This window comes from Phyllosticta citriasiana, assembly GCF_038021145.1.
Source record: "Phyllosticta citriasiana strain CBS 120426 chromosome Unknown IWZ02scaffold_27, whole genome shotgun sequence".
Classification (NCBI taxonomy): domain Eukaryota; kingdom Fungi; phylum Ascomycota; class Dothideomycetes; order Botryosphaeriales; family Phyllostictaceae; genus Phyllosticta; species Phyllosticta citriasiana.
The window spans coordinates 107,963-129,503 of record NW_027117304.1 but is presented as its reverse complement, the minus strand read 5'-3'; the positions used below and the strand labels follow the sequence as shown (position 1 = coordinate 129,503).

At 53.6% G+C, this 21,541-nt stretch overlaps 9 protein-coding genes across 9 annotated transcripts; 3 read left to right on the top strand and 6 right to left on the bottom strand.

Moving 5' to 3' along the window:
• Positions 1 to 145: 145 nt before the first annotated feature.
• Positions 146 to 2,417, bottom strand: IWZ02DRAFT_387457 (Cupredoxin; the record flags this gene model as incomplete). Its single annotated transcript, XM_066765542.1, has 7 exons — positions 146 to 320; positions 370 to 520; positions 568 to 1,050; positions 1,103 to 1,180; positions 1,230 to 1,582; positions 1,706 to 1,838; positions 1,886 to 2,417. 7 exons carry the CDS (start codon positions 2,415 to 2,417, stop codon positions 146 to 148), a joined length of 1,905 nt encoding a protein of 634 aa, XP_066617444.1.
• Positions 2,418 to 4,438: 2,021 nt separating this feature from the next.
• On the top strand, positions 4,439 to 5,385 carry IWZ02DRAFT_166286 (uncharacterized protein). The gene has a single exon (XM_066762140.1). The coding sequence runs from the start codon at positions 4,608 to 4,610 to the stop codon at positions 5,307 to 5,309; it is 702 nt and encodes a 233-aa protein (XP_066617443.1). The 5' UTR covers positions 4,439 to 4,607; the 3' UTR covers positions 5,310 to 5,385.
• Positions 5,386 to 6,212: 827 nt separating this feature from the next.
• IWZ02DRAFT_472615 (uncharacterized protein) lies at positions 6,213 to 8,219 on the bottom strand (the record flags this gene model as incomplete). Its single annotated transcript, XM_066768966.1, has 10 exons — positions 6,213 to 6,350; positions 6,378 to 6,524; positions 6,549 to 6,672; positions 6,706 to 6,758; positions 6,785 to 6,946; positions 7,024 to 7,118; positions 7,173 to 7,360; positions 7,392 to 7,832; positions 7,872 to 7,993; positions 8,181 to 8,219. 10 exons carry the CDS (start codon positions 8,217 to 8,219, stop codon positions 6,213 to 6,215), a joined length of 1,509 nt encoding a protein of 502 aa, XP_066617442.1.
• A 258-nt stretch (positions 8,220 to 8,477) lies between these two features.
• IWZ02DRAFT_387402 (ankyrin repeat-containing domain protein) lies at positions 8,478 to 9,332 on the bottom strand (the record flags this gene model as incomplete). Its single annotated transcript, XM_066765537.1, has 1 exon — positions 8,478 to 9,332. The coding sequence occupies one exon, from the start codon at positions 9,330 to 9,332 to the stop codon at positions 8,478 to 8,480; it is 855 nt and encodes a 284-aa protein (XP_066617441.1).
• Positions 9,333 to 10,289: 957 nt separating this feature from the next.
• Positions 10,290 to 12,564, bottom strand: IWZ02DRAFT_387461 (uncharacterized protein; the record flags this gene model as incomplete). The annotated part of the gene is made up of 4 exons (XM_066765543.1): positions 10,290 to 10,749; positions 10,806 to 11,870; positions 12,040 to 12,224; positions 12,283 to 12,564. Coding segments are annotated over 4 exons (1,992 nt in total), but the record flags the coding sequence as incomplete, so codon positions are not given.
• Positions 12,565 to 12,782: 218 nt separating this feature from the next.
• On the top strand, positions 12,783 to 13,663 carry IWZ02DRAFT_166279 (uncharacterized protein). The gene has a single exon (XM_066762139.1). It carries the CDS (start codon positions 12,967 to 12,969, stop codon positions 13,561 to 13,563), a length of 597 nt encoding a protein of 198 aa, XP_066617439.1. The 5' UTR covers positions 12,783 to 12,966; the 3' UTR covers positions 13,564 to 13,663.
• Positions 13,664 to 15,842: 2,179 nt separating this feature from the next.
• IWZ02DRAFT_478032 (uncharacterized protein) lies at positions 15,843 to 17,132 on the bottom strand (the record flags this gene model as incomplete). Its single annotated transcript, XM_066769063.1, has 3 exons — positions 15,843 to 16,241; positions 16,416 to 16,784; positions 16,806 to 17,132. The coding sequence occupies 3 exons, from the start codon at positions 17,130 to 17,132 to the stop codon at positions 15,843 to 15,845; spliced, it is 1,095 nt and encodes a 364-aa protein (XP_066617438.1).
• An 883-nt stretch (positions 17,133 to 18,015) lies between these two features.
• IWZ02DRAFT_166248 (ubiE/COQ5 methyltransferase family-domain-containing protein) lies at positions 18,016 to 19,231 on the bottom strand. Its single transcript, XM_066762138.1, has 2 exons — positions 18,930 to 19,231; positions 18,016 to 18,870 (listed from the first exon to the last, which is right to left on the bottom strand). Exons 1-2 carry the CDS (start codon positions 19,129 to 19,131, stop codon positions 18,125 to 18,127), a joined length of 948 nt encoding a protein of 315 aa, XP_066617437.1. The 5' UTR covers positions 19,132 to 19,231; the 3' UTR covers positions 18,016 to 18,124.
• Positions 19,232 to 19,426: 195 nt separating this feature from the next.
• On the top strand, positions 19,427 to 20,918 carry IWZ02DRAFT_387431 (2-oxoisovalerate dehydrogenase alpha subunit mitochondrial precursor; the record flags this gene model as incomplete). Its single annotated transcript, XM_066765541.1, has 2 exons — positions 19,427 to 19,593; positions 19,655 to 20,918. 2 exons carry the CDS (start codon positions 19,427 to 19,429, stop codon positions 20,916 to 20,918), a joined length of 1,431 nt encoding a protein of 476 aa, XP_066617436.1.
• Between the last annotated feature and the right edge of the window lie 623 nt (positions 20,919 to 21,541).

Below are 21,541 nucleotides of genomic sequence, written 5' to 3'. Positions count from 1 at the left end.
ATGCTGAAAATACCAACATGCCATGTAATTAAACTTCATCGTGCAACAAGATCGTGGCTACGGCAACGATCAGGATATCAGTAGAAATATCAACAAGCAATCCGCATCCATAAGACATAGGTACTTCGTTTCATCGTTGCGTTCGTTACACGCCAGAGTCATCCTGCTCGACGTCGTATCTTTCTTGATAGGCGTTCCAAGTTGAGCAAGTATCCTGCAGGGCGTTTCGGTCGAAAGTATCCGCAATCTGGTCCTGGAGCTCCACGATTTGAGCTGCGAAGCCCATCGCAAGGTGCCACCCGGTGTGGCAATGAATAAGCCTGCGGAAATCAGCTTTTGGACATTGTAGAGACTGCAGGGGAAGCTTACCAGACGCCGGGGTTGTCCACCTGCCAGGCGATGACGACATAACCCAGACCGGGCATCAGGACAGTGTCTCTGCGGGCAGGATTGACAGTATTGAGCGGCACGGAAGAATTGTACGTGTCGTTGCCTTGTGCGAGTACAAGGAAGTCATGTCCTACGGCAAGTCAGGAGGGAATCGTGGGCGGGCGACGAAAGACTCACCATGCAAATGGATGGGATGAGGGAGCGCGATTCCAGATTGAACGACGACATAGACCCATTGTCCATAAGTCGGAGCATCAAACATCAGGTTGCCAGAGTAGTCGGTGGGTTCACCACCGGCCACAATGCCATTGACAGTGGGGTCGCCCCAACGCGCGATAAAGGTCGTGCCGGAGACAAGCCACCGGTAAACATTGGTACCGTTCGTGTTGTTGGAAATGTTGATGTCAGCATCATACGTGAAATCGGCACCTGAGGCGTCGCGTGCGACGATGGGCGTGTGCAGCGCCGGATCCTCGTCGCGACATTCGGAAGTGTAGTTGTACGCCGTGGAAGTGGGGGTTCCCGAAGCCCCCGAATATTGGAAAATGCCCTTGATGTCCGTGGATTGCCTAATACCTGCGCAGGCGTTTTGATTATCTGATCGCATCCAGTAGCTTCCGACATCTTGGTCTGCCGTAACAATCAAATCATATCTCTGGCCTAGGAGAAGTCAGTTCCGAGACTCCAATTCTGCTGGCGTCAAAGTGCTCACCAGAGTTGATGTTCAAGATATCAGTCTCATATGGCTGGATGGGTGTAAAATCAGTTGAAATGACTGTGAACTTGTGTCCTTCGGACTGTCAGCCGAATGCATCAGTTTCCTGGTGATACCCGCTTACCGTCAATGTAAAACTTGAAAGTCGACTGAATCGCAACATTGATGACCCTTAGTCTGTAAGAGGTGCCCTGAACAACATCCAGTTGGAAGCGCTCCCCAGTCTGGTTGCTTGAGCCGTCAGGTCCCCAGGTGTTCTTGCCGTTGATCAGACCATTGTCGAGAACACGGGCTCCACCATTGGCACCCGCAGTCGAGTCTTCTGCAAGGTCGTACTGCTGATTGATGGTCAAGTGGCTCCAGTCCTGCAGGACAATTGGGCCGGCGTCCACATCGTAACCAGCACTGGAGGGTCCATGAATAACAATGGCGCCCAAGACACCTTCCCAAGCCTGAACCGAGAAGTGAGAGTGGTACCTGCAAACGTATTAGTTGAGCTCAGGGGATATGAGTTGGTGAGGCGGGAGACGGGGAGCATTCGACAGCTCACCCGATGGCGGTATAGTTTGTCACGGGGCTTGCCATCACTCAGCAACTTACCAGCTAGTTCCGTAAGACTCCGCAACCCAAATGTACGTGTAGCTTTCTCCAGGAGCAACGGGGCACTGAGTAAGCGACGGGACTCCATCATTCTGATTCGTTCCATTTTGGCGAATGCCATGGAAGTGGAGACCTGGCGAAATTTAGCCTTGAAAAGCTTCCGACGAGCACGAGACTTACTGGTGCCGTTGTTCTCCATCTGGTTGATGACCTTCACTCTGACAGTATCTCCCCAGTTTGCCTCAATCGTTGGTCCTGGCATGGTGCCATTCACCAAGAGACCAATGCGAGGTACTCCATCAGGGGAGATGGTAGTGTTGGTGACGACCAGAGTGTAGTCGACTGTCCGGCATGTCTTGGGGACAAATTCATAATAGTCGGTGTTAATGTCGTATCCGCAGTAAGAATCAGGATCGCTGCCGGGTTGGCCCTCGCATGGGGTGCATGAGGCGGATGGAGAAGCGGAAGCGGAAGCAGTGGCGGAAGAAGTAGCTGTGGTGGTGGCGCCATGTCCGATGGAAAGTCCAAGTGAGATCGAGAGGTCCAATGTAGAGTTCGCTCTTTGTTCCAGTTTGGCTGGGCTCCGCTTGTTTGGGCTGCATGTACCGTATTTTGGATTGCAGCCGTCATCGCAGTACGAGCTCGAATTTCCACAGTAGCCATACTGGCTACAGCAGTTTCCAAACACTGACCCCCTACATTGGAAGCCCATTGAAGACCCTCCACATGTGCCGTCAGGGGATGTTGCGTTCAAGAACTTGTCCGAGGCACAAATGCCAAAGTCTGATTGGCAACCACGTCCACATTCGCGGAACGATGCGCCACACTTGCCATCCTTCGAGCAGCAGTTTCCGTAGATACTCGACATGCATGTTAAGCCATCAGGTCCTCCGCATTGGCCATTGAAAGAGACCGTGGCCTTGCCCAAGGCAAGGCCGATCAAGAAAAACCAGCTTGAAATCTTCATGGCGAAGGCTCCTGCCGGCCTTGAGACACCGGGCCTGGTTCAAATGTCGAATAGGAGAAAAGTAGAGAAGACAAGTCCACAGTCGACCAGGGGAAGATTTCGACTAGGAGCGGTGTGGTGCCAAAAGGATCCGCATAATGGGCTCAAAAGGACTCACAGCCGTATTTAAATCACCCGGAAACTTCGCCCGGCATGGAGCCCTAAAAGCTCGCCCGGGACTCCAGAAATATTTTTTCCTCAACCTGCGCATAGATGTGATCATGACAGCTTGGCCAACATCCGGAACGGCTTTTTCCTCCGCGACAGTGATGACATGAAAGATTGCTGCGGTCCGCGCCACGCTTCCTGCAAGAGCTGTGCCTATCCTGGTTGGTCGCGTTAAAGCCATGTCATATCCTTGGCCGAATCTAGAAATAGTCGAGCGGTGTATGCAGTTGTTGAGACCGTGCTTGCTGGTCGGAACGAGCTGCACCACCGGGACACAGGCCGAATTGAGACAGCATGGCTACGCGGGACGAGTCCGGCACGGCGGCCGCAGTTCAAGGCCCAGTATTAATCAAAACCAAGCCCTTGTCGCTGATCGACTCAAACGGTGTTTGGCTGTCTCCGAATGGCACTCGGGGCCAAATCCAGCGGCGCAACTCTTGTGTAGTCCGTTGTAATGCAGCGAATCCGTCAATGCCGGGAAATATACTTATTTGATCCTTCCCGCTTGTTAGTTTACATTGTTCGTTCGATTTCTTAGTTATCAGCCACTCGTCTATTAGGCCCGGGGCGGATTCTTTTGCAAAGTCAGTTGGCAGCGTCTTTTACCAAAGACCGACGGTTATCTGGGGATTTTCATCCAGTATAGATTAGCAAACGGATGAGTTCAACCGTGAGGCCTAGCGAACAACCCATGCAAGGCTATGCACACTGTGGAGAAACCCATCGAACCCCACAGGAGAAGGAGTGGGTGCACAGTGAGAACGGCACAGTCATCAGGCTTCCATCTCTGCTTTTGACGGGCAGCCACAACTTCATCACCTCACCACCATGATCCAATTGTGGACATGCCAGAATATCAGCAGAAGGCGCACACTCGTGAGAGGATCCAACTCATGACATAAGCATGAGCTCAAAGGGCTTAGGCTGATGAGACGCACACCACGTACAGGCGGGAGCATTCCTCAAGGCATGTGTCGAGTGCGTGCATCATGGGTCGTGCCACTTGGCTGTGGTAACCTCGTGCCAATGCCTGCCTACCTGAGGGTAGTACCGATGAAGCGCTGGATCCTTCGACTCGCCGCACTCCTGCAGCCAGACCCATAGAATCACCAGCTGAAAGAAGGGCCTGTCTTTCGGTTGCGGGCTTTCATGACTTGGGCTGAGGGCGATCTTGCCGAGAGCTGGATTGAGCAGAGGGGCTCGCGCTGACTTGGTCAACTCATGGTCAAACGTGAAGGTTATCGGCTGACTACAACATGGGGCCAATTGAGCGGCGCAGAAGCAGGAGATGGAAATGCACGCTGGCCATCTGGGCCAGGGGATCAGCGAAGGCGAGTCGACGGGTGGACCCACATGCAAGAGGGGTAGTCTAGCGCGGCCAGAACGCCAGACGAGGCGCTGCTGTCAAAATCTGGGAAGATGCAAGCGAATGCAGAGGAGACAACCGGGGCCGATTCGTATGCCTGTCGCTGTTGTCGGGATGAGGTGTAAGAAAGGCCGAGCCGCCGAGCCCACGCGCCAAGGCGCTTGGGGGCTTATTCAGCAGCCTTAATGCTACCACCTACCTCTTGCTTCAAGCCTTTCTCCATTTTCATCACCGTTTCTCCACCGCTATTGATTGATGTCTACGGCCTCTCTGCACTTCAGTTTCCTGTTGCTGCTCATCTGCGTACGCCTCGTCCGGCCTGGCGTCCACCATTGGCCCGCTCCCGAAAACCTGCACTCGCCATGCAATGCTGTCGTACAAGCGCTTGCTGCGTCTCTCCCCATGCCTTTGGAATGCAGAATTTGTTTTCCGGTGCATACGCATGTGGCCTTGATGTCGGTCCGCGTGTCTTGTCTGGCTTTGGGCACCCTCCGTCATCGCTCAGGCCATGCTCCCGCAAGGAAAAATATCTCGTGCTAACTACATCCAGTACGAGAGACTTGCGCATAAACGAAGCTCCTCAACGCTTTCACTTCTCTACTCGAGACGTATACGAACGCATACGCCACCTCGTCAGCACATCATTAATCTCAATCGCTCTTGTACTCCGTGGTTGGGTCGCCGAATGGGCTTGGATCCACGTGCACCGTGTGCTTAAGAAAAACCACTTCCACGCCTCGTGCGACTGCGCTTTTCAGCCCGCCTCTCATGACCCCAGCCACCTGCAATGTCTGGTAGTACCAGCCTTCTCGACATGTCATTATCAACCATGTCTCTTTTCCTCTTCTTCTCGCCGTTTCCTTTCTCGTGCTGTGTCTTTGATATCCATCAAAAGGGTTTTTGAAGTGGTCTCTCGGCCGAGCCTATCAAAGTGGCTGGGTACTCACCTCGGGAAGCGCCGCCTGTCACGTTGGCGACGTCTCACAGCATCCGAAGCTCGTTGTCAAAAGTCGTGGCACACAAAACTGCACTCTTGGGGGTGTCCGGAGTCGAAAGCTCCCTAACTTGACCCTTAGAGGGAACCTGGATGCCTCCTAGCACGCAGCGACAGGAGACCTGAACACTACAAGCCCATGTCTGATCGGAGCATGCGAATCTGCTAGTCCCCTCTTTTCATTTTCATTTTCATTTCTCTTATGTTGCGTGTATCACAAGCTCTAGCACCAAGCCTTGATCTCAAAGCATGCAGGGGGAGATCCTCGAGGCTCACGAGTCGGGATCTCTGGGAGATTTGGGTGGCGGTGTTCTGCGGCATTGCAGATCAAATGCATGCAACAGAATTGCGCAACCCAAACACTTGTCTTGCTCGCCTGGTTTCTCGGCATTCTAGCTGGAAAACTTATCGCCGGCCAATCGACTCCTAAGACCTGCATGTTCCTGATTTTATTGCTGAAACCATCCATCCTTCGACCGAGCCTGCCGCAATACGAAGATCAGTTGACCTTGAGAGCTGTCCGAATGTCAGTTCGGGCCGAGGGTTGGAGCTTTTCACCAAGATATCTACAGATTCCTTACCGAATCTTTCCTGAGAGGCGCCCTTCAAGTCTGGTTCGAACGGAGAAGTCCGTGGATTAGCACAGATGAGTCGCATTGCTTCTTGTTAGGCTTCCTGTTCACCAAACCTCAGATCGATCTGGGACGTTGTCCAGGCATCGCAATATCCGACAAAATAAGAAAAGAGGCCATGCTGCTACGAACGTAGAAGCATGCTGCGCTGGTAGCGACCTGGTGATGACCAAGGGAGCTGACGCGTTTGTACAAAGGACGGTACATGTGCTTAGTTTTGGAAGCACGCCACGTCAACCCTAGCCATCATCTTTGCTGACGCATAGAGAAAGTCTATTGCCACTCCAGCTCTAGGCAAAACATCCTCACCGAAGAGAAACCTGAGGCAAGGGCCAGGAAAGCTACAGGAGCTTCTTGACGGCACGTGCAAGCCCTGCTGGATTTTCGAAAAATGCCCAGCATCCAACATTTGGAAGTTGGACATGACAAATGTGCGGAATAAAGTCTGTATGCAGCGCAAGTGCAGCCGACGCAAGCGCCTCCCCAACGATAACAGCGGTATCGACATCTGCACTGCGAAACTCCAACGTCTCACTCGCATTCTTAAAGACACAGCATGCCTTTGCATAGCCTTCGACATCCAGCCCACGAATTTCCAAATTCAGTGCAGCAAGAGCGAGGGGGTTGGTAACCTTGGTATTATCAGAAGTCTTCTACCAAGCTACTTATCTTGTCACATCCAGCATGCCCGACGTACGAGCCAATATTGATCTTGCCTTAGCATGCGCTCCGGCTGCTTCTATGAGAGTCAAAGGTGGCGGGCTAATGAAGACGAGTTTCTTGACCAATCCAGGGTTCGAGCTGACGAATGATAGGGCAACCAAGCTTGCAAACCCGCGAGCGACAATTGTAGCACCGGGAGAGATTCTCGCGCATGTGAAAAGTTCCTCGAGATCCTTGCTGAAAACTCGACACTGAAAAAACTGGCAGGGGGTGTTAGAGAGAGCCCGTGCCCTCCAAAGTCGAAAACTATGAGCGAATGGGATTTCTCCATCGATGCCGCAGAGATCAAAGGCATCCAGCATTCGGAGGATCCGCCGAGATCATGGAGAAAAACGACTGCTTCGGCATCTTTCTGGCCAAAATGCACCCAAGTGGTTTTCCATTAGTCATTGCCGGGGGGTCTCTCAAGGTCGCAACGGTCAGGCCTACTGTCTGATTGACTGAAGCAAAAGAGGAAACAACCTTTTCTGCGGGCGAATCAATGACCTTGTTTCTGAGCGTGCCCAGCCCTGTGGTTGAGACGGCTATTTAATCTCCAGGCTTGAGGAATTCTGGTGGTGTTTTGCCGATTCCAACACCAGCTGGGGTCCCAGTGGCGATCACGTTTCCTGGCTGGATGGTCATGCCCTCGGAAATCGTTTTGATCAAAAACGGGATTGAGAAGATGAGGTCTTGCGTCGTTGCATCTCGTCTCAGTTCCCCATTTATTTTAGTTTGGACGCGAAGGACCTCAGGGAGATCAGCCTTGGACACGGCCACTGGGCCCCTTCCATCTTCAATCAGACTCAGCTCTTCACTTCTTGTGGTTGGGGAGAAATACCATCGGAGCAGTCGTATCTGCTGACTTGCCGATAAATAACTGCTTATGATCTCTCTGCCTCTCGCGCGCAGTCACATCGTTGATGATGGTAAAGCCCCAGACGTGATCCCAAGCCTCTTCTTCGCTGACCCTGAATCCAGTCTTCCCGACGATGAGATCAATCTCGCCTTCATAGTCCAACGACTGCGTAAAGTCGGGATGTGCAAAGATGTCTACTCCATGCGCAACGATCGACGTCGCGCGCCTGGTGAAGATGACGGGATGCGTCGGCTGGTCGACCTTGTCCGAACTGTCATATCTGGAGCTGTCGAATTCGACGGCGTGCTCGGCATAGTTTTTGCCCACTGCCAGTACATCTCGGCCAGTCAACGGAGGCAGCATCTTGATGCCTGCGGCAGGAAAAGCGACGCCACCACCGCTGCTTTCGCTTCTGCTGCCCGCAACCGAACGAGGCGACGGCGGCGCCGCGATGTGCTCGGCGCCCGCTTCAACCACCTGGTACAGGCTCGCTACGTGCGTCCCTGACTTGAAAGTCAGAGGCGTAATGGAATCCGTCTCAAAGTCGAGATGGCCGATGCGCTCGACGCCGAGGCGAGGGGGGGTGGGTGTTGTTTGGTGGAGTTGTTGCGAGAGAGGGCAGTCGCTACGAACCGCCCGCCGGAAACGCTTGGGGAGCCGGTGCAGAGCAGTTATGGGTCTTGTCCTTGGCCCGTTGTCGAGCTCGAATCGCCGTCTCGGTTGGTGGTCGGCATGCCGAACAGGGGACCGGATTGGGCAATGCCCCCCACTGTTCAAAGCACGCCATTGCTCGCCTCTTCGCTTCTCTTCGTGTCAGTCTTTCCACTTCATGCCAACTTTGAGGCATAGCTCCGCGTGTTTCTGGGCGGTTTAATTGATGGATTTTTTGTAGGAGCGATTTCAAGGCTTGGTGGTGAGATCACCAGAACCTGCTTCGTGGGGACGGGAGCCTTCCGATCCTGATGTCAGGGGTATAAGAAGCACTCAAATTGGCTGTATTTGACGAAGGCAATCCAGCTCCTTAGCACTCAGCAGAAAACATGAACTAATCTGAATCATTCCAGAACTCGGCTACTTCCTCTTCGAAATTTTTGAAGCCCATTTTCCTGTCCTCCTCAAGATCAGGCATCGACGAAGCATCGCAAATGTCGTAAAGACGTTGAGCTTCTTGATCCCATGGCAAGCCGTCAGATTCTGGGAGGCATTCCAAGACGCGTTTCCTTCCGCACTTTTTGGCCAACCCTCTAGCAGTCAGGCCTTGCGCATCTCTGGCATCAACATCCGCCCCGTGGGCCAGGAGGATTTCGATGACTGCGACATCGCTGCGGGCTGCAGCTACATGTAGCGGTGTCATCAAAAGCCAGTCCCTGACCGAGACGTCGGCTCCATGTTCCAGGAGCAGACGGACAATCTTGGGATGCTCCCTCTTTGCAGCCATGTAGGGGCTCAGATCAACAGCCAGTTGGAGTGGCGTGCGTTGCTTTTTGTTGCGAAGGTTGACGTGTGCACCGTTTTCCAAAAGCACCTGCACCATTGTGAAGTCCAAGCGTGTCGCGGCAACGTGCAGTGGGGTATTTGAGGCTTGGTTGCGAACATTGACTCCAGCGCCTTTGTCCAGCAGCGCCCGCACAATGTCGACATTTGGCTTGAGTACAGCTTCGAGGAGCGGTGTGTTGGCGTTCGACGGATCCGTGACGTTGACGTCGGCGCCGTTGTCCACGAGGGTCTGCACGAATGACGTGTGCGAGGATAATATGCCCATGACGAGCGGCGTGTATTTGTCTCTGTCCGTCATGTTGACATCGGCGCCATGAGCTATCACTGCCTTGGCGATCTGAGTGCCAGACCTTCGGTCCTCGCTGCACACAAACAAGGCGTTTCTTCTCCGCAGTACATTCATCCTGCTGATTTTGAAGTCTGGTCCTATCAGTCGACGAGCCAAGTCCAAGGCACCTTTGACCAGGCGTTGCACGTGCGCCTTTAGCTCAGAGATCTTTACGTCCAACGATGCGTCAAGTAATTTCATGATCTCTTCGACCCCGGTCTGGAGCTTTGAGCACGAGTCCTCGAACACGTGCATGTTTTGCACCTTGCTCTGGACGAGGCTCAGATCTAGAGCTGTCTGCAGAATATGGGAGAACTGAAGTATCCGATTCCGTAGTATGACTGTCAACGTCTGCCCGTCATTGACAGAGCACAGCGTTGGCATCAGGGTCTGCACATTCGTGCAAGGTGTGCACAAGACGGGTGCGCGAGATTCCTGCGCCGGAGCAGCATCACCTGGACCGTGAGAAAGGCAATCCAAGAGAATACCAGTGTAGAGCATATTCTCCATCATTGAGAATTTTCTTGTCCTGATAGCGAGTTCCAAAAGGTGGCTTTGATATTCGTTGTTGATCTTCCGAGACTTGAGTTCTTCACGGCCATTCAGACCGCAAGCATCACGGAACCATATCCGGTGGTTTGCAGCCGCAATTGCAAACGTGACGTCCCCAAAAGGCATTTGAATGCCTACGCGTTCGAAACTCGCGGCCATGACTATGAGGTACAGATAATTGAAAAAGAGTTGTGGTACGTTCATGTCCTCGTCGGAGATGAAGTTCATGACTCGAGATTTGAGAGGCTCCGATGATCTCTGGTCGCCGCTGGATGCAACATGATCGATAGACTTGAAGAGTGCGTAGGTGGTCGAATCGAGTCCCTTCCTCCACGACCTGACGTTTTTGTGCAATTGATATCCTGATTGCTCGTCCAATTTCCCCAGGACGCGGGAAAGATGAGCCAAGCATAACGATGCAACGTGAGCATTTGCTTGGGGAGCGAGAAATTCCTTGGTTTCGCCCTTCGACACTGAACTTTCAAGAAACTCGCGGACCGACAAGTGCGCGAATCGGAAGGTGCCATCCTTATCCTCAACGACAAGGTTCAGGCACACTCGAAGTATTCCGTCTTCGGTGTATGGTTCATCCGAGTCGTCCAGGTCCGTCGAGGCGAGGGCCGCAAACGTGTCCAGCCTGACTTTGGCCTGAGCGCATAGCAGCCATTGAAAAGTTGTGGTCGCAAGTTTCTCCGCATTTTCGCCCAGCTGCTTGATTTGGCCGAAAATCTCATGGTAAGACTGCTCCAAGGATTTTGGCAGATGACCCAGTTTGGCTTTGATGTCTCGTGGATCGACAAGTCCTCGCAACATTTGGATTTGGAGCTCGACCCATCGGAACATTCCCTGGGAGCCATTGATGAGAGTCCTTGTTGCTTCTTCTCGGAGAGCAGCACGTCTTGTTCCCTTGAGGCCTCTCACTAAGTGAAGCTTTTCGTGGCTATATACAAGGTTAGCAGGTCAATTTTGTGGCCAGACACATGTTTGGGGACCTACACGAAATCTTCAATATCCTTTGAGTTGTCTTGGGCATCAATTCGCAGACTCGGGTAATCCTCTAGCTGGTCGTTGATTTCGCCGCTGTCTCTGCTCGAGAAGAAAATTTTGACCACTCCTCTAGACTCTCGCATGATCTCAATGAGAGCCTCGAGGAGATCGCTGACCTCATACTGCTCCATTTCGTCAAGCGCGTCCAGAACTAGCACCGTTGACTCATGAAAACTGGCCAAGTCAATAAGAGCCCGAGTGCTTTCTTCAATATCCCAAGTAACGTCTTCATAGCGCTCGGAGCCGTCGATGGCCTCCAGGTATCGCAATCGGATGGTGTCAAACACAGTTTTCTTATCGGCACATGCCAGCTGTTCGACCAAAGATGCAAGAATAGGCTGTGCCATGGCGCGTTCAGGCTCGGCAGGATTCCTGACGCAGTAAAAGAATGCCAAATTCTGGTCTTGCATGCTATCAACCACGAGAGAGGTGAGCTTGGTTTTACCGGATCCTGGAATGCCACGGAGCCAGAGAATAGACGAAGAGGAACCTTCTTGCCAGCCGCGGAACTCAGACTTTTCGAGAAGCCATTGTCCAGAGCTGGCGAGACGGCCCTTCGATAGATCTGCGTGCTGCGATCTGTGTAATATCTTGGATATGGATTCGAGAATTTTCCTTTGCTGGTCTGCTTCTAGGTGATTGCGTAGATCGGCGAGTTGGACATTGACTTTGGACATTTCGGCCCCAAAGTCTTCCAGCATGCCCTTGAGCTTCTCCTCTCTCTGCTTACTTTCAAAAGCGGATTTTTCCTGCAGAGCATTCGTTGTGTGCATCAACTCTGACGTGTCTTTTGCGCGTTGCGCGTCGGCCAAAACGCGGTTTTTCTCGACTTCTTCTTGCTTTGCATTCATGGTGGCAAACCATGTTTCAGCGCCTTTGGTCGTAAAAAAGCTCTTCAGAATTTTCTCTCTCGCACTGGAGTTGAAGTAGTTGACAGCTTTTGACAGAAACGAAAGCACTGCGGCGTACAATTCGACTATTGATTTACGAAGGCGTTTTGAAATTTCCGAGTCCCTGAAAGATTATCAACAGGGGCACAGCAAGTGTCAAGTAGAAAAGTAGCTCTTTGAGTGCAGCCTTGGTGACAAAATACTGCTCTTTCAACACAGTCTTCTTGCCAGGAGTTGACATTTCTCATGGGACCATGGGGACATTTACCAACAAACGAGACGGGGATACTCACTCTGTGAGGTACAATTCCTCCAGGATGGCGCAGCGAGAGATAATTTCAGCCGCTCTCTCGACTCCCTCCATGGCAGCTCCATACGTCTCCTCTTCTTTGACCGGTATTTCCAACAGCAACCGGACTATCGCCCACGGCAGGGCTGCGTGGCCCGGATCATACTGAACGACAGCATCACCAACGTCCTGGGTCCAGTTAGAGGATTCATGCCTTTTGACCACAATGCCTTGCGTATGTACATACCTTGAACCGGTTTGTCCAGACCGCCAACTTGCTCAGCACATCCCGAAGAACGATTTGCTTGCCCCGAAATGAAAACGAGGCCTTCTTCTCCCTTTCGAAAAGTTCGATCTTTCTCTGGTCGGTGGCTTGGAGCACATCTTGGAGCAGGTCTTTCCAATTTTTCTTCTCGGTCTGAGCGAAGCCGAAAACCTTCTGCTCGTCTTCGCTCAACAGCTTTTTCGCATCGTCCCAGTTGTTGTTCCCAGCCTTGCCATGAGCAATCGATTGCGCTTTGGGAACCATAGTCGTCTAGAAGACTGCAAGGCGCAGTCGCAGGGCCGTCCTTCGGTAACAGACTGGAAAGAGAGGAGGGAAAGAGATTGGGAAGAAAAGAACGAGAACTTGTAGTATTATGCCAGCTGTAAATTGCAAGGCGATGAAAGTCAATCATACATAGTATGAGAACACCAAAAGCGAAGTGCACGCTGTAGTTGGTCAGTATCAAAGGTGGAGCGGTCCACAGACGGACACCAAAGCCCCATGGCCCCCACTCGCCGCGCCTCTTGCACCCCTGTCTCAAGCAGAACCGCGCGCGTAAGACAGAAGATCTTACCTCCATACTCAACACCTTTGGCACCAGCGATCGACTTTTGTCTTTGAATCGCTAATTCATATCGACATTCGAGCGCTCGCATTTTTCCTGCGATGGTGGGATCCCAAGGTGAGCGATCCCGTACTATTTGTACCACAGCACAAGCGCCACGGCATCTAAAGCATTTAGACGTTCCGCATCACTTCCGCCACAGCCTAACAGCAGAGCAATTCGTCGAGAGCGCTGGTGTCATCCTATTCAACAGATCGATGGACAAAGTGTGCATTCTACTGCACCAAAGCGATCTCTGGGTCCTCCCCAAAGGCCGACGCAACTGCGGCGAGACACGCCAGGACGCGGCACTGCGCGAGGCCAAAGAAGAGACGGGGTATGCGTGCCGTCTGCTGCCCGTCCGCATGTCAACGCGTGCGCCACCCGCCACCGAAGAAGATGCCGCTTTGCCAGACGAGGCGCGCCAGCTGGACGACCTGACCGAGCCGTTCGAACTGACTCTGAGGGGTCTTGGTGAGGCCGGACTCAAACTGGTTTGGTGGTTCATTGCCGTTGTTGACGAGTCTGGGCCTGCTTCGGCTGGAGAGGCTTTGTTTCGGCCTTGCTTTCTGCCCTGCTGCGAGGCGATGGAGAAGTTGACTTTCCCAGACGATCGAGCGACGATGGCAAGAGCTATTGAAATCATTGGACAGCAGTAGCTTCTTCATTATGTGGCCTTTGTTGTTGGTGAACGAATTTTGCCAGTCTCTGTGACGATGGGGGTCAAGGTTCCTGACGTCTCCAAAGGATGTTTGTCGTTGCGTGCACAAATATGGTGCGAGTTTTGGAAGAGCGGAGTGGATGGTCCAGGCTGATGACCATGTGATGTGCAGTATACTAGAAACTGTATCGACGAGTAAATGAGCAGACCAGGAGGGCTGACATGCCAGAAAATTCAAGAACACTTACAAGCCCGAATTGCAGAGCCAGGTGCTCTGAATTTTGAGGTGTTGTTGTCACCACGTCTCGGAGTTTCCAGTGCTTCGAAGGTCGCATGTTCGTGTGTGGTGCAACTCCAACGGCAAGCGCTCAAGAAAGGGATTTCGAATGTGAACTTGCGCGTAGATTTCCGTCAATTCGGGGAAAATAAACGGTGTGGTGAGGTAGAAAGCAGTCGGCGCTCAGTTGTAGGTCGGAGCTTCGTTCCGCCGGGCAACCTCAACACCATGAGGCGCATTGTGGATCTGACAAAATGCGCAAGTGGCAGGGGAAAGCCGGACATCAAAAAAAGCCTCTAGAAGATATGTAATGGAACCACCTGCCAAATGGCTGCGCGGTCCTTGACGGGAGGAAGTAGGGCGGTGTTCAGATCAGGCGTCTCGGCCCAGCGCAAGCTCAACACCACACGTGACTTGCGTCGTGAGCTCGACTGTACAAACAGGCTTCAGCAAGAAGCGCAATTTTGGCAGCTTGGTGGCCAAAGTGGCCGACCAGAGCTCACCACATGGCCCTGTTTGGGTGTTGGCAGGTTGCAAGCCCGCCGGAGGCATGTTCGATGTGGTGTCCTGGCGCGAGCAAGCTCAACACCACGACAGGCGCATGGCGAGCAAACACCGGCGCAATTGAGCAGATTCAGAGCCACCCACTGTAATTACTTGTGTGTGACAAGAGCAAGTAGGGGCATTCCGCAGTCAAAGCCAAAAATTCAACGTCCACGAACGAGGAAACTCCAAGAATTCCACAACTTCCGCCCACGACCACACCACACCGCGGGCGCAGCCCATAACCCAACTTATATAACCCTTAAACGCGACACTAAACGGCAACAAGAGGAGAGCCGGGCGAGTCACATCCGTGAGCGAAACCTCTGTAGACCAGGCTGGCGTGGTTAAGGTGGGCCTGCGGTTACAACAACCGCACACCTCATCCTAACGCCTCGGAAGCGGCTCACCGCATCCAGTTACCTGGCGCAAATAAACCCCGAGTTCGACTCTCGGTCCCGACAATAAGACACAGTCCAAACGCAATCACCCTCTGGGAAAGTGCGGACCCTGTGATCAATGGGAGGGTTGGGCGCCGTTTCGTGGCGCCTGGTCCTGACCGCAGTTCGAATGTGGTCACTTTTTTGATCTTTCTTTCTTTCTTTTCCGCTGGCGCTGCCGCCGCCGCCGCCGCCGCCGCCGCTGCTGCTGCTCGGCTCCTGTATTGTTTCTGGGTTGTCGAATCGTCAAGTCATCTGGTGACCTGAAGATGTTAGAGTCAATCCTTCGAGATGCTCCAACCTACCGGCCCCCCTGAGCTGTCGAGGCGAAAGACAACATCGCGCTCTCACGACTGGATAGAATAGCATCTTTCCCTCCAACATCAGCAACGTCCAGTCTTGCCTGAAGCACAGGGCACAAGGCGCGTACCTCCAGCCACACGCTAACCGCTCTCACCACAGCGAGTGCCCAAAGAAACGACACCTCCTGGCACTGCGGCAACGTCTAGGGAGCCTTCATCCATCACCACGATTGCGTCCGGACAGCATCATCTCCTTGGAACCGGTCACTCCCGCTTCGCCCCCTCCCAAGAGACCCAAACGCCCCGACTGAATCCAACGCAAAAGCATGCAAGAAGAAAACCAACACAAAGCGAATGAAAACGTCAGAAGGCCGCATAAAAACAACGCGTGAAGTCTACGCAATGACTAGAGCAAGCAGGACGAAATGCGGTCTTCTACTGTGAGAATATTCCTAGGAAAGGCGATGGCGTGGGGGTGGGTGTCCAAGGTTGAGTTTTGAAGAAACGGACTCGCAAGAAGAGAACGAAGATGGCATGCTTGGAGACAGTTGTCTGAAAGGCAGAAGAGTTTGAGAAAGATGTTGAACGAGGAGTACAAGCGTGCGACCTCCTCCCAAAATGTCGCTTGATCATTGACTACATACGACCTACGCAAAGCACCACCGCAACCATCGCCATCAACTCAAGCGCTCAAAAAGCGGCCCTGCTTACCCAGTCACTGCGAAACGTGATTAAAAACCGCAACGGTCGTGTTGCCAAACTCGCCAGGAGAGCTCTCGCACTCGATGCACGTCGACGTATCATGATTTGTGCCTTCGACAAACGCAATCGACGTATCATTGCTGCCCGAGTTCAGATACACCTTCTCGGCATTGAGGTACTCGTAGTGGCCCGTCATGCCCATGGTCAGCAGCGGCACCTTGATGCCCTGCACCGCGGCGATGGGCACCATGTGGCTCGAGTTCCACCGGATGCCGTCGACGCGCAGCGCGAAGATGCCCAGGAAGCGGCGGATCGTTGTCTTGACGGCGCCGTCGAGGAACAAGTTGGCGATGGACGAGACGCCCGAGGGCACGCGCGCCGAGCGCACCACCTGCATCGTCGATGTCCCGTTCTTGTGCAGCAGCGGCCACGATTACTTAGTGTGCGAGAAGAGCCGGAAGTCTTGCGTGAACAGCTTGTTGTTGTTGCCCGTATATATTGAGTCTGGGATGCTGAAGGGCTCGTCGTCGGCGGATGACCCGTTGCCCGCTTTAATCATGGCCAGGCGCTCCTCGGAGTACTTGACGAGCCGGTTCATGCGCAGCGCTACCTTGTATTGGAATTCCTTGATGAAGCTGACCGCGTAGTTGGCGCCGTTGGCGGTCCATCCATTGGCGGGACTGAACAAGTTGAGCGAGGCATTATTCTTCATGCCGCTAGTTTCATCTTCGATGGCTGGGTTCAGACTGAGGAGGAACATGAAAGATTTGCCAAGGTTGGCGTCCATCAAGAGGACACCGTCGGCGGCGGGGAGGTCTGCCAGCGCGTCCGAGCAGGGATAGATCTTCTCCGGTCCCTGGAACGCCGCAAGGCGGTTCTCCGCGATGTTCTGGTAGGCCGACATCATGGCGCTGCCGCCGCTGTGTCCTAGCAGAACGACTTGGTTGATGTCGGTCTGGTTGCGCAGGTAGCTGACCCCCAAGGCTGTGTTCTCCAGCATCTCTTCAAAGTCGATGTCCAACATGTATCCTGACTTGCTGGCCTGGTTGTTGGCGTAAAAGACACGGTAGCCTCGCTCCGCCAGCTCCGTGCAGGCGTAAAAGATAAGGTAGTCTTGTTCGGCGTGCATTACGTAGACTGCAAGGCCTGCTTCGGCAGCACCGGTAGCTGGACGATGGAGGCCTCCAACGACGCCCCCGCCCATATCGACGAGCTCCGGAGCTGTTAGGCTGGCTGCTTGGGAAAGGGAGGCATTCCCGATTGCGAGGAAGGCAGCAAGTGCGGCCTGTTTGAAAGACGACATCTTTGCTTGATAGACAGAGACTTGTTGAAAAGCTTGTTGGTGTGGACATGATGGTTGCGCAAAGAGTTTTGCAAAGTCTTTTGAGATTTGTAGAATCCATCCAGGCAATTTCGTCCGTAGTTTAGGCTTCTGTAGCGGAGCGCAATGAATACACCACTCTGAAGCCGTGCGTAGCTTCAATTACCCACAGTGATGGAACGCAACAGACTGTAGGCTCAATATGCGATCGTTACTGGTCAACTTTTCCCGCCTACTAAACAAATAGAGTATGTGGGGTTGTACAGCAAGCAATGTTGCGTGCCTTATGCAGGTGCACTTCCGTGTATTTAGTGCCTGATGGTTGGATCAGCCATATTCCCCAAGTCGGAGATAGGATCTAAGATCACTTGTACCTGTAATGAGGCTCTTGCGGGTGTTGGTCCGAAGGTTAAAATCCGCCCAGTGCCTTGTTAGGTCCGAAATAAGAGAGCTCCTTGCTCGAGATGTCTGGTTCCTTCTGAGGATACCTTCCAAATCAGCCTAGTTGACTTGAAGTCAATCCAATCCAGGTTTCGGCTGCTCGCTTAGCTTCAAGATTACGGGTCTCCCCGCATCTTCTTTTGCCTTTGCGCACCATAATTGCCCCTGGCGGCACGATTACCAATCGACTTGCACAAGACCTCGGTACTTGGTGTTCGGGAGTGGACAAAGATTGGTATTTGATCGAAGGGGCAGGACAGGACAGCTTCGCTGCAGGTTGAGGGACGCGGTAGCCGGGCAGGGTGGACGAAGACATATGTGGATGGATGTCGCCTGACTCGATCCGCTTTCAACATAGACAAGGATCACAGAGTCCAACGATGCTGATTTGATCGACGAGTTTGGATTGTTTCACGCGCTGAGAGACCGTCAGCTACTAATACATTGAAGATTAAAAGGTGCTTAGTAGTCACCCACAGTCATGTCCACTCTCCACGGTGCATCCATTTCCTCGCGATTTCCCCAGAACCATCTCACGGAAGGGGCTTGACACCCTTGTGGATGGCCGCAATGCCCATGGTCAAATCTTCCCAGCCCTTTCCAGGTACAATAAAGCCCGCGTTCTTGATCATCTCGCTGAACTCCTCTTGACTGGGGAACTTTTCGATGCTCTCCACGAGATACTGATAGCTATCCCGGTCACCCGCAACAAGCTGTCCAATCAGGGGAATGGCGCTGAAGCTCCAGTTCTTGTACACGGCGTTGAAAACGGCATTGTTGACCTTGCTGAACTCGAGGCAGGCAAAAACACCGCCTGGACGCAGCACACGGAAAGCCTCTCGCAGGGCGCGGTCCTTGTCCGTGAAGTTGCGGATACCAAAGGCAACAGTGTACAGGTCGACGCTGGAGTCGGGGATCATGTCAAGGTGCTCGGCGTTGGCCTCGACAAATGCGAGACGGCCGGTGCGAGCGTAAGGCGTGCTCAAGCTGCGCTTCTTGCCTTCAGCCAACATCTCAGGGTTGATGTCGGACACGGTGACGCGCGTGTTCGGATCATTGTTTACCGTGCTGGCGTGATCGAGGAGGCGGAAGGCAATGTCGCCGGTGCCACCAGCAATGTCGAGAATGTTCCAGCCCTTTGCCTGCGGTACTTGGAGCGGATTGGTACCGGGGTTCAGGCTGCGTACGAAATGATCTTTCCAGAGGCGATGGATGCCGAGGGACATGAGGTCGTTCATGGTGTCGTACGATTGGGCAACGGAGGAGAAGACATCGCGGACTGTCATTGAAAGGTCAGCCCTAAAAATTTCTCAAATTTCAGGAGCAGCAGTCGTGTACCCTTTGACTCCTTGAGGTACTCTGGAATGGTCTCGAATCCAAAGTGAGTCGTCTTGTCTTTTTCAGACGATGATTGCTGGGATGCATTTTGCTGTTGGGCGTGGTGTGCAGTGCAGGACAGGCAGCGGTATGGCGCTCTCAGACCTCGCGCATTAACTTGGCGCAGGAATTGAGGCCGAGGGAATATTCTCGAGGTGCTCATGATAATGTCGTTCGAGTTCGAGTTCGAGTGCTCTACGCGTCGACGTGGTAGAGAGACGGTTGACGTGCCGAATCAACTTTCTTGCGGAATAACTCCGGCCGGGGCCGGTAGGGCTGAACCTGGGACCTGCCGTGGACCTGGGCTGGTCGCGTCAACGTCAGGGCAACCCACCCTTTGATCATCGCGGCTACTCGCGGCTTGTGTGAACCAAGGGAGTGCACTGTCCCTCCCCCACAGCTTCTCCGCATTCTCACTCCCACCACTGTCATCCCGTTGAACATGAGATTGATGGATTATGGCTCTCTGGCAGGGAGCACGCAGGGCATTCGCCAGTGGACGGGCCTCGATTCCCGCGAGACAGGCCTCTAGACGGCCAATCCTCGAAGCACGGCATCAAAGGCATGCGGCACCTTCACAGGCACGATGGAGCTCCTCCATTTCACAGAGACCGGGCTCAGACCAGTAAGCCTTGTCATTGAATTCTCAGCGCTGAAGCAGTGAATCAAAACTAACGCTACGCCAGTGTCCACTTTCCCGGGGCCGTCAATAGTAAATTCACGACAACCCTGTCGTTCGACCAGCCTGCAGATAGGCCTGCAATGCACACCTACCGTATCCTGGACCAAGACGGAGAAATAGTAGACAAAGAGCGCGGACCTCCCGACGTGCCAGCAGACCAGCTTCTTACCTGGTACAAGAACATGATCACAGTTTCAATCATGGATCTCATCATGTTTGAGGCGCAGCGGCAAGGCCGTCTGTCCTTCTACATGGTTTCTGCGGGCGAGGAGGGCATAGCTGTAGGCTCAGCGGCAGCTCTCACTCCGGACGACGTCATTTTTGCCCAGTACCGCGAGGCAGGCGTCTTTGCTCAGCGTGGCTTTACTCTGGATGAATTCATGTCGCAGCTTTTTGCCAACGCACACGATCCTGGCCGCGGACGCAACATGCCTGTGCACTACGGCTCTGACCGCCTCCACATTCATACCATATCTTCGCCGCTGGCCACACAAATTCCACACGCGGCCGGCGCCGCCTACGCTCTCAAGTTACAGGACCTGCAAAGCCTGCCTGGGGAAGAAGCGGCGGACCCGGAGAAGCGTCGTGTCGTCGCGTGTTACTTTGGCGAGGGTGCGGCCTCCGAGGGTGACTTTCACGCCGCCTTGAACATTGCGGCGACACGATCATGTCCTGTAGTCTTCATGTGTCGGAACAACGGCTACGCCATCAGCACCCCGACGCTAGAGCAGTACCGCGGCGATGGCATTGCTTCACGAGGCGTGGGATACGGCATCGACACCATCCGTGTCGATGGCAACGACATTCTGGCCGTGTTTGAAGTGACCAAAGAAGCGCGCCGACGTGCCTTGACCAATGGATGCAAGCCCGTTTTGATTGAGGCCATGAGCTACCGCGTCAGTCATCACAGCACGAGCGACGACAGTTTCGCGTACCGCGCACGTGTCGAGGTCGAGGACTGGAAGCGGAGAGACAACCCCATTACGCGGCTGCGCAAGTATCTGGAGGGTCAGGGGCTGTGGGACGAGGAAAAAGAGCAGTACGCGCGCAAAGGCATTCGTAAAGAAGTGCTGGCAGCATTTGCGCGGGCCGAAAAGGAGAAGCGACCTCCACTGAGATGTCTGTGGGAGGACGTGTACGCTGATTTGACCGAGGAGCAGCAGGACCAGATGCGGGCAATGAAAGATGTTGTGAGTAGATACGAGGCGGAGTACGACTTGAGCGAGTTCGAGGGTGGCATAGATGGGTTGGATGTCAAGAAGTCATAATTTTGTCGGGGTGTAGATTGGAAAGTGTCTGCATCTGTAGGATGAGCATACTGCATTGGGTCGTTCGGAGTCCGACGAAATTCCAACTTGCTCGACGCGATCTCGAGGTCTGCCACGACGCACGCGGTTTGTAGAATGTTCTATGCAATCACTTCTTCTGCTAGTCGGAATGACACTCTTTCAAGTCTGCCAGGTGGGTTCCGGATCCAGGCCCCCCAGATAGCCGATCCGAGATGGATTTGTCAGGGCGACAGGGTGGAGAAAAAAAAAAAAAGGGTTCAAGTACTCCAACGAGCATAGCGCCGATCGAGTCGACGGATGATGACGGACGCGACTACTGTACGTTACCTTGAGACTCGACGATCGGCCGGCTGGCGCCGCATCTGATGGCTCATCAGGGCGTCTGGTTCAAGCTGACGCTCGAGCCATGGGCCGAGGAGCGCTGGCGGCGTCACCACAACAATGGCCATGTCGCCTTGGACGAGGGACGGCGGCAGGGAAGGACTGGGGGTAGCTGTGGGGATTCGGCGTGTCGGCCGAATAGAGTGGCACGTTGGAAGGCGGCTGGATGGGGAGGAAGAGTACGTACCGACCAGCAGAGGACGAGAGGTTGTGAGCCGCCG